This window comes from Acomys minous (genome assembly GCF_964271855.1).
Source record: "Acomys minous genome assembly, chromosome: 10".
In the NCBI taxonomy this organism is placed as follows: Eukaryota; Metazoa; Chordata; class Mammalia; order Rodentia; family Muridae; genus Acomys; species Acomys minous.
In genome coordinates, this window is record NC_140491.1 from 49,195,763 (window position 1) to 49,211,209 (window position 15,447).

At 50.4% G+C, this 15,447-nt stretch overlaps 1 protein-coding gene across 1 annotated transcript; it reads right to left on the minus strand.

Moving 5' to 3' along the window:
• Positions 1–1,412: 1,412 nt before the first annotated feature.
• On the minus strand, positions 1,413–14,820 carry SEC14L3 (SEC14 like lipid binding 3). Its single transcript, XM_084798787.1, has 12 exons — positions 14,661–14,820; positions 13,386–13,461; positions 13,078–13,121; positions 12,878–12,937; positions 11,909–12,097; positions 11,276–11,371; positions 10,009–10,069; positions 8,553–8,639; positions 6,049–6,155; positions 5,548–5,687; positions 5,292–5,461; positions 1,413–4,287 (listed from the first exon to the last, which is right to left on the minus strand). The coding sequence occupies exons 1-12, from the start codon at positions 14,712–14,714 to the stop codon at positions 4,166–4,168; spliced, it is 1,206 nt and encodes a 401-aa protein (XP_084654913.1). The 5' UTR covers positions 14,715–14,820; the 3' UTR covers positions 1,413–4,165.
• Positions 14,821–15,447: the final 627 nt, after the last annotated feature.

Below are 15,447 nucleotides of genomic sequence, written 5' to 3' on the forward strand. Positions count from 1 at the left end.
AAAACGTCTTCCCTGATGGCTAGATTTCATAGTGCAAGGAAGTGCTCTGCAGGCTGATGGCACAAAAAAGCCGTCAGGAACCTTAGCCAGATGTGAATGCTATAAACTGCAATAATAACAAGCCTAGAGCTGGGCGTAGGTATTTATCTACAAATAAATATCAAGCCTAGAAAGGCATGCCCACTGATGCAATAATGGCGTGAAATCTCATCGGAGTAACCAAACCAACAGTGTTTTTGTTGTTTTGCTTTAGTTTTGGCTTTGGTTTTTCAAGACAGGGTTTCTCTGTGTAGCCCTGGCTATCCTGGACTCACTTTGTAGACCAGACTGGCCTCAAACTCACAGCGATCCATCTGCCTCTGCCTCCCAGAGTGCTGAGATCACAGGTGTGTGGCCCTGTGCCCAGTTCCAATAGTGTTTTTTTGTTTGTTTTGTTTTTTGAGACAAGGTGTCTCTGTGTATAGCCCTGGCTGTCCTGGACTCCCTTTGTAGACCAGGCTGGCCTCGAACTCACAGTGATCTGCCTGCCTCTGCCTCCTGAGTGCTGGGATTAAAGGCGTGCGCCACTATTCCCAGCTCCAACAGTGTTTTAATTGCAATTAAGGTTTATTCTGCAGGAGGCAACTCATGCCTGGTACTGTAAACCAAGAACCCATGACTGAAGAGGTCCTGAAATCAACTGCTACTATTTTGCTAAAGCAATATAGTATCACAGTGCCTTCTAAATTCTTTTTTTTATTTTATTTTATTTTATTTATTTATTTATTTTTGAGACAGGGTGTCTCTGTGTAGCCTTGGCTGTCCTGGATTCGCTTTGTAGACCAGGCTGGCCTCGAACTCACATCGATCCGCCTGCCTCCGCCTCCCGAGTGCTGGGATTAAAGGCGTGCGCCGCCACGCCCGGCCACCTTCTAAATTCTTAACATTGCACCCACATGCGACTCTCACCCACCCCGGAGAAACTTCTTCATGCAGCACATGGTGGCTAACACAGAGACTCAGAATTGATCAAAGTGCAGAGACTCAGTGACCCTGGAAGTACTCGGCCCTAACAGGGACACTTGTGTCACTCCATACACTGCGAGGCACAGACGAGGGGATGGAAAATTTATAAGAGCCAGAGGCTGGCAAAGATTTGGGAAGTGATGTCTTCTGGGTATGATAAGACCAACAGGCTCATAAGCCCGCAGCAGCTGTGGCCCGCACTGACCAGATCAGTAAGCACTCCAGCATGTAAAGGGCGGGGCTCAAGGGGTCTGCCATTGAGCCGAAGAGCTGCTGGCAACTGCTGGCTTCTGGAAGAAAGAGTTGATGTCCTTCGACAGTGTGACCCACGGCACGCTGCCTACGCTACAGTGAGTGGTGTCCCATATTCGTGAGTATTGAGTATGTGAGTGGCGCTAGTTGGACTCAGCACGTTAGAAAAACAAAAGAAGACAGGAGGTTGAGAAGGTGTGCAAGTGGAGGAAATCTAGGAGGCATGAATGTGATCCAAGCACGTTGTAGGTACATGTGAAATTACCAAGGCACAAGGAAACGTTTGCGGAAAACATGAGATGTCCAGTTAAACTTTAATGTTAGATAACGAATACATTTTTAAGTACCATCCGGTGTCACTCCTTTAGTCTTTCAGAGTCTGACAGCTTTCTCTTCCTTGCCTTTCCTCTCCTCTCTTGTGATTCCAGCTACTTCTCCCTTCCCCACCTTACTCAGGAAGGAGGAGGAGGCAGTCTTGCCCTGTTTGGAACCTGAAGGTCATAAAGCCAAGTGGGTACCTTGCCTCTGGCCCAATCCTACTACCCACAGGTTGAGGAAAGCAAGGCCAATTGGAGCTGTTGGAAGCTCAGTTCCTGCCCTGACTACTTTTATGTCAACTGGACACAAGCTAGAGTCATTATCAGAGAGAGGGGGAGGCCTCAGCCAAGAAAAATGCCTTCATAATACCTGACTGCAATTAGTGAGCAGTGCAGGAGGACCCAGCCCGTTGTGAGCAGGGTCACATCCCTAGGCTGGTGGTCCTGGGACCTAGGCCTCCACACTTATGCATCTGACAACTGATGGGCAACTTGGTCATCGTGTGGGTCCCCTAGCAAGTGGAGCAGGGCCATCTCTGATGTGCATCCTCCTGCCTGCTGTTGGATGACTTCCCCTAACAGGGCTGCCTTGTCTGGCCTCAGTGGGAGAGGATGCTCTTAGTTCTGGTGAGACTTGATATGCCAGGGTGGGTTTGTATTGGGGGGGCTCCCCTTTTCTGAGGAGAAGGGAAAAGGGGAAGAGAGGGCGGGACAAGGTGGAGAGGAGGAAGGGAGCTGTGATTGGGATGTAAAATGAATATATAAATAAATCTAGTTTTTTTAAAAAATGAAAACATCTCTTCTGCACCAGCTTCCTGCCCTCACCATTTTTTTGTTGTTGTTGTTGTTGTTTTGGTTTGGTTTTTTGATGATGAACTGTTATGTGGGACTGTGAGTAAAATAAACACTTTTCCTCCCAAGTTGCTTTTGGTCATGGTGTTTCATCACAACAATAGAAACCCTAAGCCAATTCCCATCTTATGGGCATGAGAGTCTGTGCCCTTAAGTGTGTTCATTTCTCTACTCTCCTCCACAGCACAACACTAGCTTCACGAGTGTTGCCAGGCTGCACGCTCAGTGCACACTCGTTTCCCATGGTGCATTGCATGGCACCAGCACAGCCCATCCTCATTCTCTGGAGTAATTAATCATCTCTTGGCAAGAGTTGTGCCAGGAGCCAGGACTCAGTCCAGGGTCTGTGTATCCTGCATGGGGCATGGGTGTTGAGGACCCTGGAGCCCTTGCCTTGTCCCAGGTCCCCAGGGCTATGGTGAACATCAGGTAGGTCATCCCTTACATCTACATGAGCAGAGGACAGAACACCGGGCATGGGAGCACAAGGCCTCCCCAGCCTTCTGTGAGGCTCCTTGAACAATCCTCTTAAGCACTGTGGCTCTCCGTTAGCTGGGCTGCCCAATTTGAGGGATTACCATTTGCATCTACAAAGGGGCCTCGAGGAGAGGAGATATCCAAAACACTCTCAACACACTACTTATCTCATTGTCGGAGCTGGGCCTTATGAGGGGGTTTACAACCATTTATAACAACACCTCCTGACTAAATAAAGAACACAACAAACAAGCAAGAAACCCTCAGGTCCTAGATATGCCTCTTGGGTGAGAACTTTAGCCTCTCTGAGCTTGGTTTTACTCATTTGTAAAGTGGCTTTGATAAGGTGTTCTGGTGTGTGTGTGTGTGTGTGTGTGTGTGTGTGTGTGTGTGTGTGTGTATGCCATGAGCCTAGCACGTAAATCACTTGGAATAGTGACAGTCCTCACCAAACAACAGGCATTGTTGTTGTTGCTGCTGCTGCTTTGCCAGGCAGCAGCTGGGAGAGTAGGATATGACCTCCTTTGCTTTGGGGAACATTCTTTTAATTGCTTAAAATATGAGCTGTGAGCTCAAAAGGAAGGAAGTGATCGTGGGAATAGTGAATGGCGCACCTTTGCCCCTGGGTCAGGCAAAGTCAGAAGTGGGTGCCTCCTGCCAGAGAGCTGTGGAGCTTTTGTGTCTGAGACTCCCAAAAGGAAACCCCTATCAGGTTAGACAGCTGGGGTTTTCTCCAAGCGTGGCTCTGTCCAGGGTGCTGAAATATGCTGTCTGGTCTCTCCTTACCACTGCTGGGGAACCACACGCTTCCCTGCCTTACAGGGAATAGGCTAATTTACAGGAATATGCTACCCTCTAACTTACAGGAATATGCTAAGTACCTACCATATAGTGTGAGTGGAAGCAGAGAGGATTTCGTCAATCTCCAGATCAAGCCACTCAGACCTCACAGGGAGGGTCTCAAGGACAAACGTTGCAGGGCAGATGAGGTCAAGGGGGGTTGTTTCCCTAGTCTTGGGCCCCAATGACGCCGATCTCTTATCTTCCCTCTTGCTTCTCTCTCTTTTGCAAACATTATACCCTCCAACCTGTCCTACTTTTAAATTGTGGTTACAGCAGATAAATCTTCTCCTGGCCATCTCTTTCTCTGTTCACTGGTGTCACAGAGTAGAGGGAGCTAATGATCGACTTTAGGGATGAAAGGAGAGTAGAGAGAAAACAGAGGGTGAGGGGGGTGTCTCTGAGAGGTTGGGGGGTCCCACTTAGACAGGGGTGAGCTCTTCCTCGTACTTCTGCATGCCCTCGTCTGGGAGAAGCACTTCAACCGTGAAGCTGACCTTCTTGGCATGGACGAAGCTATAGGTGTTGTCAAAGCGCAGGACATCTAGGGGACAAAATGGAAGATGAGTTCCTATTGGATGAGCCTTGTCAAGCTGGTGCAACCTCCCATTGTCCCATTCCGCCTCCCTGTGTGGGACCTGTCACCCTGAGCAGGGCCTGGAAACAGACACTCCCTCCTCTTGGCAATCACCCTCGCCTGGCTTTCATTGCATCAACAGACAGTAGAACACTAGGTGTTGATTACATTCCGTTGTCTTCGCACCTGGGTGTCACGTGACAGAGACTATAAATTGAGAGCCACAGAGGCGGCCCAGCCCTCTTGGACAAGCTGGGGCTGGGCAAAGCCTGACGTAATGGTTTTAATCCTCAGGCCATGGGGTGACCCAACCAACAGTCCTTCCCAGATTGGGCAGAGTTCTGCACCTGTGCAGCTACATGGAGGCTGCTTTGGAGCTGGGATAGCATTGCCATTCAGCTTTGAGGCTGGGTGTTAAGTTGTTTTACTTCTCACAGCCTCGTGGGGAAAGTGACACCTGCCCTATGGTCTCTTGCCTGTGTCCTATGGCCCAAGCACCCTCAATCCCTCAAGGCCCATGTGTCTCTGACTGTTTGTACACACTAGGAGTTCATGAATATGTCTTGGGAGTGAATGAAGGATCTAACCTGGACTATGTGTCTGGGGTAAGTGTTAGGATACTGCTCCAGTCTGCCTAGCAACCTGTGACGTCATTGCCTACCTGCTATTGGGCATCCACCTGCCTAGGAGTATATAAAAGGACAAACCCACCTACTTCTCCCTCTAATTCTCTTACTTTTCTCCTCTCTTGTTTCTCTCTTTCTCTGCCTCTGTCTGTCTGTCTGTCTGTTTCTGGGGTGTCCCCTTCTTCCTCCCCCTCCCATGCACATATAATAAACTTATCCATATCAGATCTGTTGCCTGGCATCTTATTTTTTAATCATTACACTAAGGGGCCCATGTTTATCCTTTAAAGCATGTGGAAGGTGGCTCCTGCCTTCAGAGTCAGTGGGCAGTTGGGATGGACTTACAGACGCCAGCCTCTGAGCAGGTGAGGCTTCCATCCTCAGGTACCATGTGGGCATTGTAGCGCTGGCTGGCTAGCACCTCGGTCATTTCTCCTGCTTTCTGCCTCTCCCCCATCTTGGTCTTGAGGAAGACTCCAAAGCCAATGTCTGCGCCATCAGATGAGAACTGCCACCTGTGAGCAGACAGGCTGCTGCTCAGTCTGATGGGTCCCTGAGGGGTCCGAGCCTAGCCATGGGAGGAGCAGTGGCCCATGCCTACCTGAGGACACAGCCTGGAAACAGGATCTCATATTCCACCTGGTGGGAGGAGCCACGGCTAATCTGCACCGTGTGCTCGTACTGAGTCTTCACCTGGTCCCGCACATACATGGACTTTGGGATTTCCCCACCATAGTTGATCTACAATAGATTCTTCGGTCATTTCTCTTGTTGCCAGAGACACTTTTTTTTTTTTAATCACCATTGGGAAGATTCCCACCACCCTTCCCCCAAATACCCTTCTGGCTGTCTAGGGGGTTAGCACTTCCTCTGGAAGCTTCTTGAAGCTTATTTCCAAAGCAAAACTCCCCCATTTCAACTTTCTCTGCACATCTCAGGAGCTCCCATAAGCCCTAATAAGCTGGACCCACCCAGCTCAATACCTGTTCTCTATACCCAGGAGTCTAGCTGGAGATGTTTGTGGAATGAATGAGTGCGTGGGGGAAAAAAAAAAACCCCAGCTCTACTCTTCCAACTCCTTCCTGGTCCAGGCTCTGTGTACCTTGGTTAAACATTTGGGGTTCCCATCTGGGTCAGTCAGAGTCCCCCCAAAATGGGCCGGCAGTTCCTCAGGACTGATGAGTTTCAGCAAACCTTCCTTCCAGCTATCTGAGGGTAGGAAGATTAAATGTGGTTATCACACATAGAGGGGACCAAACATCCCCCCACACCCATCAGGGCACCCTGGACTTATGTCTTTAAGCCCCATGGGAGTTAGGGGGCCAGGAATAACTTCCAGGTCTCCTAGACCTCAGGCTATAGGAAACAGTTTTTCCTAGCATCCAGTTGCTATGGAAACATGTTTGCCCTTGGCTGATGGGTCTGGACATTCTTGAAGATTTCCCAGTCATGAGTAGTAAAGCAGAGAGTTGCTTCAATGTTTCCAGGTGACTTTAAAAGGCCTGAGAGTTCAGGACCTTTCTGAGGTTATTCAATCAGTAAGTCGGATCTTGTGGTTGGAGCAGCCCCGTCTAGAGAGACATCTGCCTCTTTCAGCACCACAACCATTACTGTTAGCATATGTGAGTCTCTAGGGGCCCTGGGTCCTGGGGATTGCTGCGGTTCTAGCCTTGTGGCTAATTTTCATCAACCCTTATGGCAGTGGAATATTCCTTCCTCCCAGTGGGAAACATCACAATGCCTGGAATGCTAAGGCCAAATCACTGAGCCTTGTAGGCATCAAGAGGAGCAGAGGGCACAGACTTGGTTGGCTCCATATTGCTCCAGGATTGGGTGCCTCCCCACAACCAGGTTACGTCATCATCCATCTTGCTTTATTTCCTAGTGGTAGTGGGTAGAGATAGGAGCTGAGGGTGTTGGGAAGAAAGAGAAAGCGAGGAACATAAAACTTACACCCCCATTTCTAGATCCTCAGGTCAGGTTTTTGGAGATGGGGTTTCTCTGTGTAACAGCCCTGGATGTCCTGGACTTACTTTGTAGACCAGGTTGGCCTCAAACTCACAGAGATCCGCCTGCCTCTGCCTCCCAAGTGCTGGGATTATACTCCTGTACACACCTGGCTACAAACAATACCTTTAAGAACAATTTATTCTAGCAGGGCATGGTGGCGCACGCCTTTAATACCAACACTCTGGAGGCTGAGGCAGGTAGATCTCTGTGAGTTCAAGGCCAGCCTGGTCTAAAAAGCAAGCCCAGGACAGCCAAGGCCACACAGAGAAACCCTGTCTCAAAAAGCCAGAAAAAGAAAAAAAGATTTATTCTGTTTGTATGTTCTTCTAAAAATGTGTTTGTCTTGTATATATTTGTTTTATTGTATTATTTTAAAATTCTGTTTATTTATTTGTTTTCTGTGTGGAGGATCACATATCATAGCATCCATGAGGAGGCCGGAGGATAACCCAAGCCAACATTCTTCAAGGCCTAACCTCCTTGATTTTTTTTTTTTTTTTTTGAGATGAGTCTCTCATTGGCTTGGGATTACCAATTAGGCGAGGCTAATTCTGGCCAATGAGCAGCTCCCGGTTATGGGATTACTAAGGGTGTTCTACCACAATCAGATTGTTCTTCTTCTTCTTCTTCTTCTTCTTTTTTTTTTAAAGATTTATTTATTTATTACATACATAGTATTTTGCCTGCATGTACTCCTGCCCTCCTGAAGGGGGCACCAGATCTCATTATAGATGGTTATGGCCACCATATGGTTGCTGGGAATTGAACTCAGGACCTTTGGAAGAACATACAGTGCTCTTAACCTCTGAGCCACCTCTCCAGTCCCCAGATTGTTCTTTTTTTTTTTTTTTTTTTACACCAGGAGGCTAGTGCTTTCTTAGTCCTGCTGCTTATAAGGCAAGCTCTCTGACCAAGCCTTCCCTGCTCACTGTCCGTCTTTCTGATCTACTTCCATTTCCCCTCCCCCACTACTTGGCGACATTTCCTTTGCCTTTATTCAGTTGCAAATTGCTTAGTGTGTGTGTGTGTGTGTGTGTGTGTGTGTGTGTGGTGTGTGTGTGTGTGTGTGTGTGTGTGTGTGTGTGTGTGTGTGTGATGCACTCTTGTAATCAGCTGGAGGAAGGGGAGAAGGAGTTCAAGGCTCCCTTTAGCTCCTTAGTTTGAAGCCTGCAGGATCTACACGATACCCTGCCTTGAAGAACAAACTAAACAACACAAAGTGACACCCCCCCATGCAGCACAGCTTCTGCTGCCCAGAGTTCCAGAGTGGATGCATCATCCTGCACCTGCCCAGACGCATCCCTGAATCTTGGCTACGCCTCCTCAGCGAGAGTTGCCATCAGCAGCACTGGCTTTGCAGGTGCAGAAAGAAAGCCAGGGCGCATGGAGCAGAAGTTGAGAAGTGATGGGGCTGAAACATGAGTGGGCGGGGAGGGGGTGTGGGGGCCCATCTCCTCGCTCACCCCAAGGCGGAGGAAGAAGGAGCCCCTGGCTGCAGGATGTGCTGAGTGCTGGGAGTGGTGCTGAGCTAAGGCTATTATTCTAAAGCTCAGGTGTGAGGTGCGGCGCGGGGACAGGGCCACTGGGGTGACTTACTACTTCCCAACACCACGATTTTCCTCCGTGTGTCCTCACTCAGGAATGGCTTCATGAGGTTGTAGCCCACAGGGAACAATTTGGTGGCTGGAAAGACACAAGAAGATTAACAACAAAGGGAGAAACCAAGCCACCAGGCCACCTTTCCACAACGGTCACAGCCACTGATATAGAAGTCATGATGGACCCAGCCAACCCAGAACCAGTCACCCAAAAAGTAGCCAGTTAACCAGCCATCTCACAAATGACCCAGTCTCCAGCTTCCTCATTAGCCATTGATGTCAATAAGCTAACCAGTCTGCCAACCGCCAATCAAGTGCCAACAAACTAGGCAGCCGGCTAAGAAATGATCTGCCAGTTCACCAACTTGCCAGATGGCCAGAATTAACAAGTCGGCCAAACAGAAAATCAATCAGTCCACAGACCAACCAACTAGATGGCAAAGCGTTCATACCGAGAGCTGATATCCAAATAACCAGCCGGCCACGCAAATTCAGCTGCAGAAGAAACCAACACACCAGGGCACCACCCAAATATCCACTCACTGAAATGCTAGCCAGACGGTCAACCAAGCTAAAAGCCAGCCGACCAGTTAAGCCATCCCAGTCAACTCTCTAACCTATTACCAGTTACTCAGACAACCAGCTAGCCAATCCGCTGGACAACTAGCCAAGCAATGAGCTCACCATCAAACAAGCCACCTTACCTACCTACCTACCTACCTACCTGTGTACCTACCTACCAAGCAACAGCCACCCAAGTGGCTAGTGAGCACCCAAATTGGTGCCAGGCCAGGAATGTGCACCACAGGAGTAGGCTCAGAGTCATTCAGGGAGCAGATAACTTGTCCAGAAAAACAGAATGAGCTGGATGTGGTGGTGCACACCTTTAGTCCCAGCACTTGGGAGGGATAGGCAGGTGGAATCTCTGTGAGTTCAAGGCCAGCCTGCACATAAGCCAGAACTGCATAGGAAGATCCTGTCTCACCTAACAAACAACACCCACTAACAAACAACACCCCCCCACACACACAAAGAAAAAAAACAAACAGTGAATAGAGGTATAGGCTCATTGGTACATGCCTATAATACAGTATATTCTTAAGGCTGAGGCAGGAGCATCCCAACTGCATATGTGTGCTACCAAGTGAGTTCAAGGCCAGCCTGGGCAGCTTAGGGCCACAGACAGCCCATGGAGGGAGCGATGAACACGAGGGTGGGGGGAAGAAGAGGGGGGAGTGGGGGAAGAGGCATTTCCAGGGGAGTGGTTAGGAGCTACCGATCTTGGAGTGAAGCCAGCTGTTACCATTTCCTGGCCCTTCCTCTGTGCCAGACCCCAGGCGGTTTGCCTGGAGTCAGCAAGCAAGCGTCCTCTCAACAGCGGGGTGTTGACCTTGAGACGCTGAGGGTGCAGGATAGAGGTGGAGGCTCAGGTAGGGGCGCCACCTTCCTCTTACCTTTCACAATGAGCATGAACTTCAAGGTCTCTGGGTAATTCTCCTCAAGGAGGCCGAAGAACTGTGGAACCAAGAAAAACATTCACAGCTTCCACCTCCTCCCTTCTCTCCCTCTGCCATCTCCTCCCTGGAGGTTTTAGAGGGAATTTCCCTTTTTACTACCACCTCCACTGACCTCTGAAGGCAACCTTCCCACCTGAGGCCGTTAGAGCCAGAAGCTCACAGTAAGCACATAATCACCATGACGACAGATGACAATCGTGGTGTGGCAGTGTGTCGGACCGTGGCGTGGTGCGTGTGCTTTACAGACTCACTCCCGGGCCTCACTGTCCCTATTCTGAGGGGAGGGACCTAAAGCCTGGTGGGGACCAGGGCAGATGGGGGATGACTTGCCCAAGGCTCAGAGCGAGGGAGTGACAGGGCTGGAACTGCTTGAGGAAACAGGCCCTGTGCTTTCCTAAGATCTGTTCTGCGGACTCCCCAGGGGTCCTACTAAGGTTTCTTTTGGGGTTGGGGGATAGGAAGGGAACCTTTTATTTATTTGTGCTTTTGGTGGTGTAAGGTTGAAGCAGGCCAAGCTGGTCACCCAAGTGTAGTGTGTGTGCATGGTGTGTGTGATATGTGCTCTGTGTGTGTAGGGTGTGTGTGTGTGTGTGTGTGTGTGTGTGTGTGTGTGTGTGTGTGTGTATGTGTGTGTAATGTGGTGTGTGTGTTTGGGTAGTATGTGGTATGTGGTGTGTGTTTGTGTAGTGTGTGGTGTGTACAATGTGGTGTGTGTGCTATGTGTGTGTATGATGTGTGTGATGTATGGTGTGTGTGTGTGTGTGATATGGTGTGTGTATGATGTTTATGTTTGTGTAGTGTGTGGTATGTGATGTGTGTGATGTGGTGTATGTGTGGTGTGTATGTATTTGTATAGTGTGTGGTGTGTGTGATGTGGTGTGTTTGATGTGGCATGTGTTTGTGTAGTGTGTGTTGTATAATGTGGTGTGTGTACTTGTGTAGTATGTGGTGTGTGTAATGTGGTGTGTGTGGTGTGTGTGTTTGTGTAGTATGTGGTATGTGTAGCGTGGTGTGTATGTGTGTGTGTTTGTATAGTATGTGGTGTGTGTAATGTGATGTGTGTATGGTGTGTGTATGTTTGTGTAGTGTGTGGTGTGTGTGATGTGCTGTGTGTTTGTGTAGTGTGGTGTGTAATGTGGTATGTGTGTGTTTGTGTAGTATGTGGGGTGTGTGTGTGTGTGTGTCCACCCCTGGGCCTCCTCACCTCCTGGTACACTTCCACCAGAGGTTTCCAGAAGTGCTTCAGTCCCAGGCCCTCGCAGTCAAATATCATCACAATGGTTTCGATCTTCCTCCCCAACTGTGAGGCCGAGCAAGGGGCAGTGGCAGGGTCAAGCGTGGGCTTGGGAATTGGCACCCCAACGACATGACTCCCCCAGGGTCCCCCAATGCTCTACCTTGTCCTCAGAGTAGCAAGTGGACAAGAACGAACACATCTCCCCAGTCACCCACCCACCCATCTGTTCACCGACAATACTGGACTTAACGCTTTTTGTTTTTAACTTTATGACAGTGTGAAGCACACACATTCTCTCAAACTCTTAGACTGAATGTTGAATTTTGATTTCCCCGCTGGGCTTGTGCTATCCAGGCTGGTACTGTCTTCCAGTGTCCAACTGTAGCTAATGAAAACACTTGGCGTGTTTGAGGCCGGCTAGGCTACTCAATGGAGCTGAGTGGGCCAGGCGTTTCAAGTGTATATTTGACTAATGGTATTTCTAACTTAGAATGTGACCCCAGCCTAAGTTGGGGAGCACCCTCACTGTCATCATCTTTTTACTCTCTGCAGCCTCTCCTGTCTCTCGTCAGTCACCCACCCACCCAGTCGGAACCTCACCCGCTCCGTCTGCAGGTCACACTCATGCAGGATGCGCTCACAATCCCTCATCTTAGTCTTCAGCAGGTCCTGCTTGGTGACGGAGAAGAGCAGCCCCTTGGGGTCCAGTGGCCCGATGATGTCATACCACACGGGGCAGCCATCGCGATCATAGCCACACAGGCCTCCGGGCATGTACTTCTGGATCACCTGGGCATGGGAAGGTACAGGACACTCGGCGTCACACGTCTCCCTGGGAGTCCCCTGATCTGCTAACCTATCAGACCCAAGTCTATACCCTGCAGTGGAACAAAACATTGGTCTGCCCTGTCTCAAGTGAGAAAACTGAGGGTCTGGCAAGGGAGGCTTTATTCATAGCTGTGAATAGGAAAGCCCAGGACCAGCCCAGCCTGCCTTTGGGCTTCTGGGCTCACTGGTCCTGCCTACCTGGCTTCGCTACCACGGCCAGTTCCCTTGATAGGATTTTGTTTTCCCATCTGGACAGGATTCTTTTAGACTCTGGGGTGGGAGCACAGAGGGATTGACTGGCCATAGTGGCTCAGGTACAAGTTTGGGAGTGCAAACCCCTGTCCCACCGTGGGACTGTGGGATTTTGGTCAAGTCGCTGGATTTTTGCTGGAGGAAAGAAGTGAAACACCTGCCTCCTAGTGTTCATCGGATGATCTGATGCTGGCACTTCTTAGCTACTCTGACTTAGGGAGACAGGGTTTCTCTGTGTAGCCCAGGCTCTTGGAACTCACTCTGTAGACCAGGCTGGCCTTGAACTTAAGAGATTTGGGATTAAAGGTGTCTGCCCACCAAGCTGGAACTCTTGACTCAGGAATTATTTCAGCTCTTTCAGAAAAGGTCCTGTGGGGCGAAGGGCTTCTAAGAACATCTCTGCTGTCCTTCCCTCATGGTCTCCTGTGACCAGAGGTTGCTGAGTGATGTGTCTATCGAGACTGAGGCGTTTGAGGGGATGGGGCTCACCTCTGGGGGCTGCCAGTCAAGGATGTGGTCAATGTCCATGTTCTTACGGAACTCCATGTACTGAAAATGAAAGGGTGGTTAGGCCCTGTGGGGCTCCAAGCACCCCGGGGAAGGGCAGGGAAGCAGGGGTGTGTGGAATTGCTTGTTTCCCCCCCCCCCCATTTGAACACTGCCTCCAAATCCCTGGGGTGATGCTTTACCTTTCGGAGCATGGCCTCCGATTTCTGTAGGTCAAAATTCCGAGCTGAGGGAAGATGGGGGTAGGGGGAAGGTGAGTATGGGGCACAGTGGCCTTTCCTTGCCCCTAACTAGTGAGAGGACTTGGGAGGGCCCCTGGGGATTTGGGTGGGCAGACCCTGCTTCTTCCTCCCCTTTCCGAGACTTGAACATGTAAAACACAGTAGTGTGCGTGGTCAGCTCCTAAGAGCCACAGACTGCGACGAAGCTGTGGAGACCCAGGTCCTCTTGCTTGTTCCCTCAGCTTCAACACCTCCTCCTCGTCTCTCACCTCGGAGCCAACGAAGAAGAAAATAATCATCAGGGTTGGGCAGGGCCGGCAGCACGTCCTGGACATTTTCTCGGAACTGACGAGAGAGATTCCTGTTTAGTGTGCTTCTCACTCTGAGCCTTGACCTCACAACTCATGCAAGAAAAAAGGATCAAGCGATCAATGGATGGATGGATATATAGGCAGGCAAGTGGATAGGAGAGGCAGGTAGGTGAGCCGAAGGACAGAGAGATGGGTGAGTGGAAGGGGAAACGGAGAAATGGGCGGGTGGGTGAGTGCGCAGGCCTGCGGGTATTTCCTTAGTTCCCTTCGTTTGTTCACTCATCTTCCTGTCTTTTACAGAAATGTGGTTCCGAAAGGAGGAAGGAAAGAAGGAAGGAAGGGGGCTGGAGCGATGGCTCAATGGTTAAGGGCCCTGGCTGCTCTTCCAGAGGTCCTGAGTTCAATTCCCAGCAACCACATGGTGGCTCATAACCATCTATAATAGGATCTGGTGCCCCTTCTGATGTGCAGGCAGAACACTGTATCTGTAATAAATAAATAAATCTTAAAAAAAAAAGGAAGGAATGAAGGAAGGAAGGACAGAAGGAAGGAAAGACAGAAGGAAGGAAGGAAGGACAGGGTCATGATCAAGGGTCCTTATTCCTTTCAGCCATGGGCACATCAGCCATGGTGTTCTGTCTCTTATCCGGCTTTCATACAGATTTTCTTTCTTTCCAGAGTCTCAGGGAAGAAGAATCCAGCAGAGGGCAGAGGCTGCATCCTTTAGCTCCCACCCGGGGGGGGGTGGGGGTGGGGGGTGGGGCAGGGAAGGAGGAAGTAGTGGGGGCAACTGCAAGGTAAAGCTCTCTGGGTGAGCCAGACAGTGGTGGCGCACGCCTTTAATCCCAGCACTCGGGAGGCAGAGGCAGGCAGATCACTGTGAGCTCGAGGCCAGCCTGGTCTACAAAGTGAGTCCAGGACAGCCAAGGCTACACAGAGAGACCCTGTCTCCAAAAACCCAAAAAAAAAAAAAAGTTTTCTGGGTGAGTTCGAGCCTAGTTCTGCACACGTCACACACATGACTGCCAAAGTGGAGCTTTCCCCTTAACATCCATTCTGGTCAGGCCATCTGTCTCTAGGCTGGGTAGGATGTGACCCCTTTGGAGGTGACAGCGAAGAGACACTGTCACGGACATACAGACTCAACAGGTGGACACAGAGTCCTGGCCATTCTTTCCACCCCACCCCCTCAGCCATTTCCCCCTGAGGTCCCACAGGAGGGGGATCTCTCACCTTGGCCAGGGTCTCTGCCTGCTTGGGGCTCAGGTCTCCAACGCGACCACTCATGGTGCTGACTGAGACTGAGGAGCAGTGGCCGCTGGAGGCAGAGGCCCAGCCTCATCTGTCTGCCCAGAAGCAGCTGGAGCCTTTTGCCCCCACTCCTGGGTGTGGCTCAGGCGCCTCCTCCGGACCAACTCTTTAGATTGCACATTACATAACCGGGATTATGTGAGGTCCCGTGTTTGGCTCTGGGACAGGTCTGGAAGAAATGGCAGGCTCAGAAGCTATGCCAAGAGGCCCTAGGTTAGAAGAGGCCGTTGTAAAAGAGGGAAACCGGCCTTCCCTGTGAGCTTCTCTTAGTGGTCGCTGCCTTCCAGGGACCGCTGCCCTGAAGAAGGAGAGTCCCATGGAGCACGAGCCCTACTCCTCAGGGGTACAGCTTTCCCTAAGCATCAGTCTCCTCATGTTCCTAACGAAGAGTCTCCCCAAAGCCTCCACTGACCTCTGCCGGATGGGAGTCTGAGGCCTGGCCTGCTGACCACCCTCTCACGTACTTCAGTTGTACCAAACACTGAGTCAAGAGGCAGGCAGGCAGGCTGTGCAACAGGATGCAGTTTGGGGGTTTGCCTAGTGTGTCTAAAGCCCTGGGTTCAATTCCCAGTACTGCAAAAATGAGGAGGGGGGGCTGTTCCCCCACCCCCACACACACCCAGGCTGGCTGGGACAGAAGATGGGACTCAAAGGTCCTTGGTGAAGGTTCGTCTTTTTCTCAGGGGAGGTGCTATTTTTCCCGATGTCT

What these genes read in the sequence shown, in the direction of transcription:
- SEC14L3 (XM_084798787.1), bottom strand. Translation starts at nt 14,714, where the DNA reads ATGAGTGGTCGCGTTGGAGACCTGAGCCCCAAGCAGGCAGAGACCCTG. An exon ending in TCTTCTTCGTTGGCTCCGAG is followed by an intron (nt 13,122 to 13,385) that starts GTGAGAGACGAG and finishes ATCTTCCCTCAG; the next exon opens with CTCGGAATTTTGACCTACAG. An exon ending in ACCCCAAATGTTTAACCAAG is followed by an intron (nt 5,688 to 6,048) that starts GTACACAGAGCC and finishes AATCTATTGTAG; the next exon opens with ATCAACTATGGTGGGGAAAT.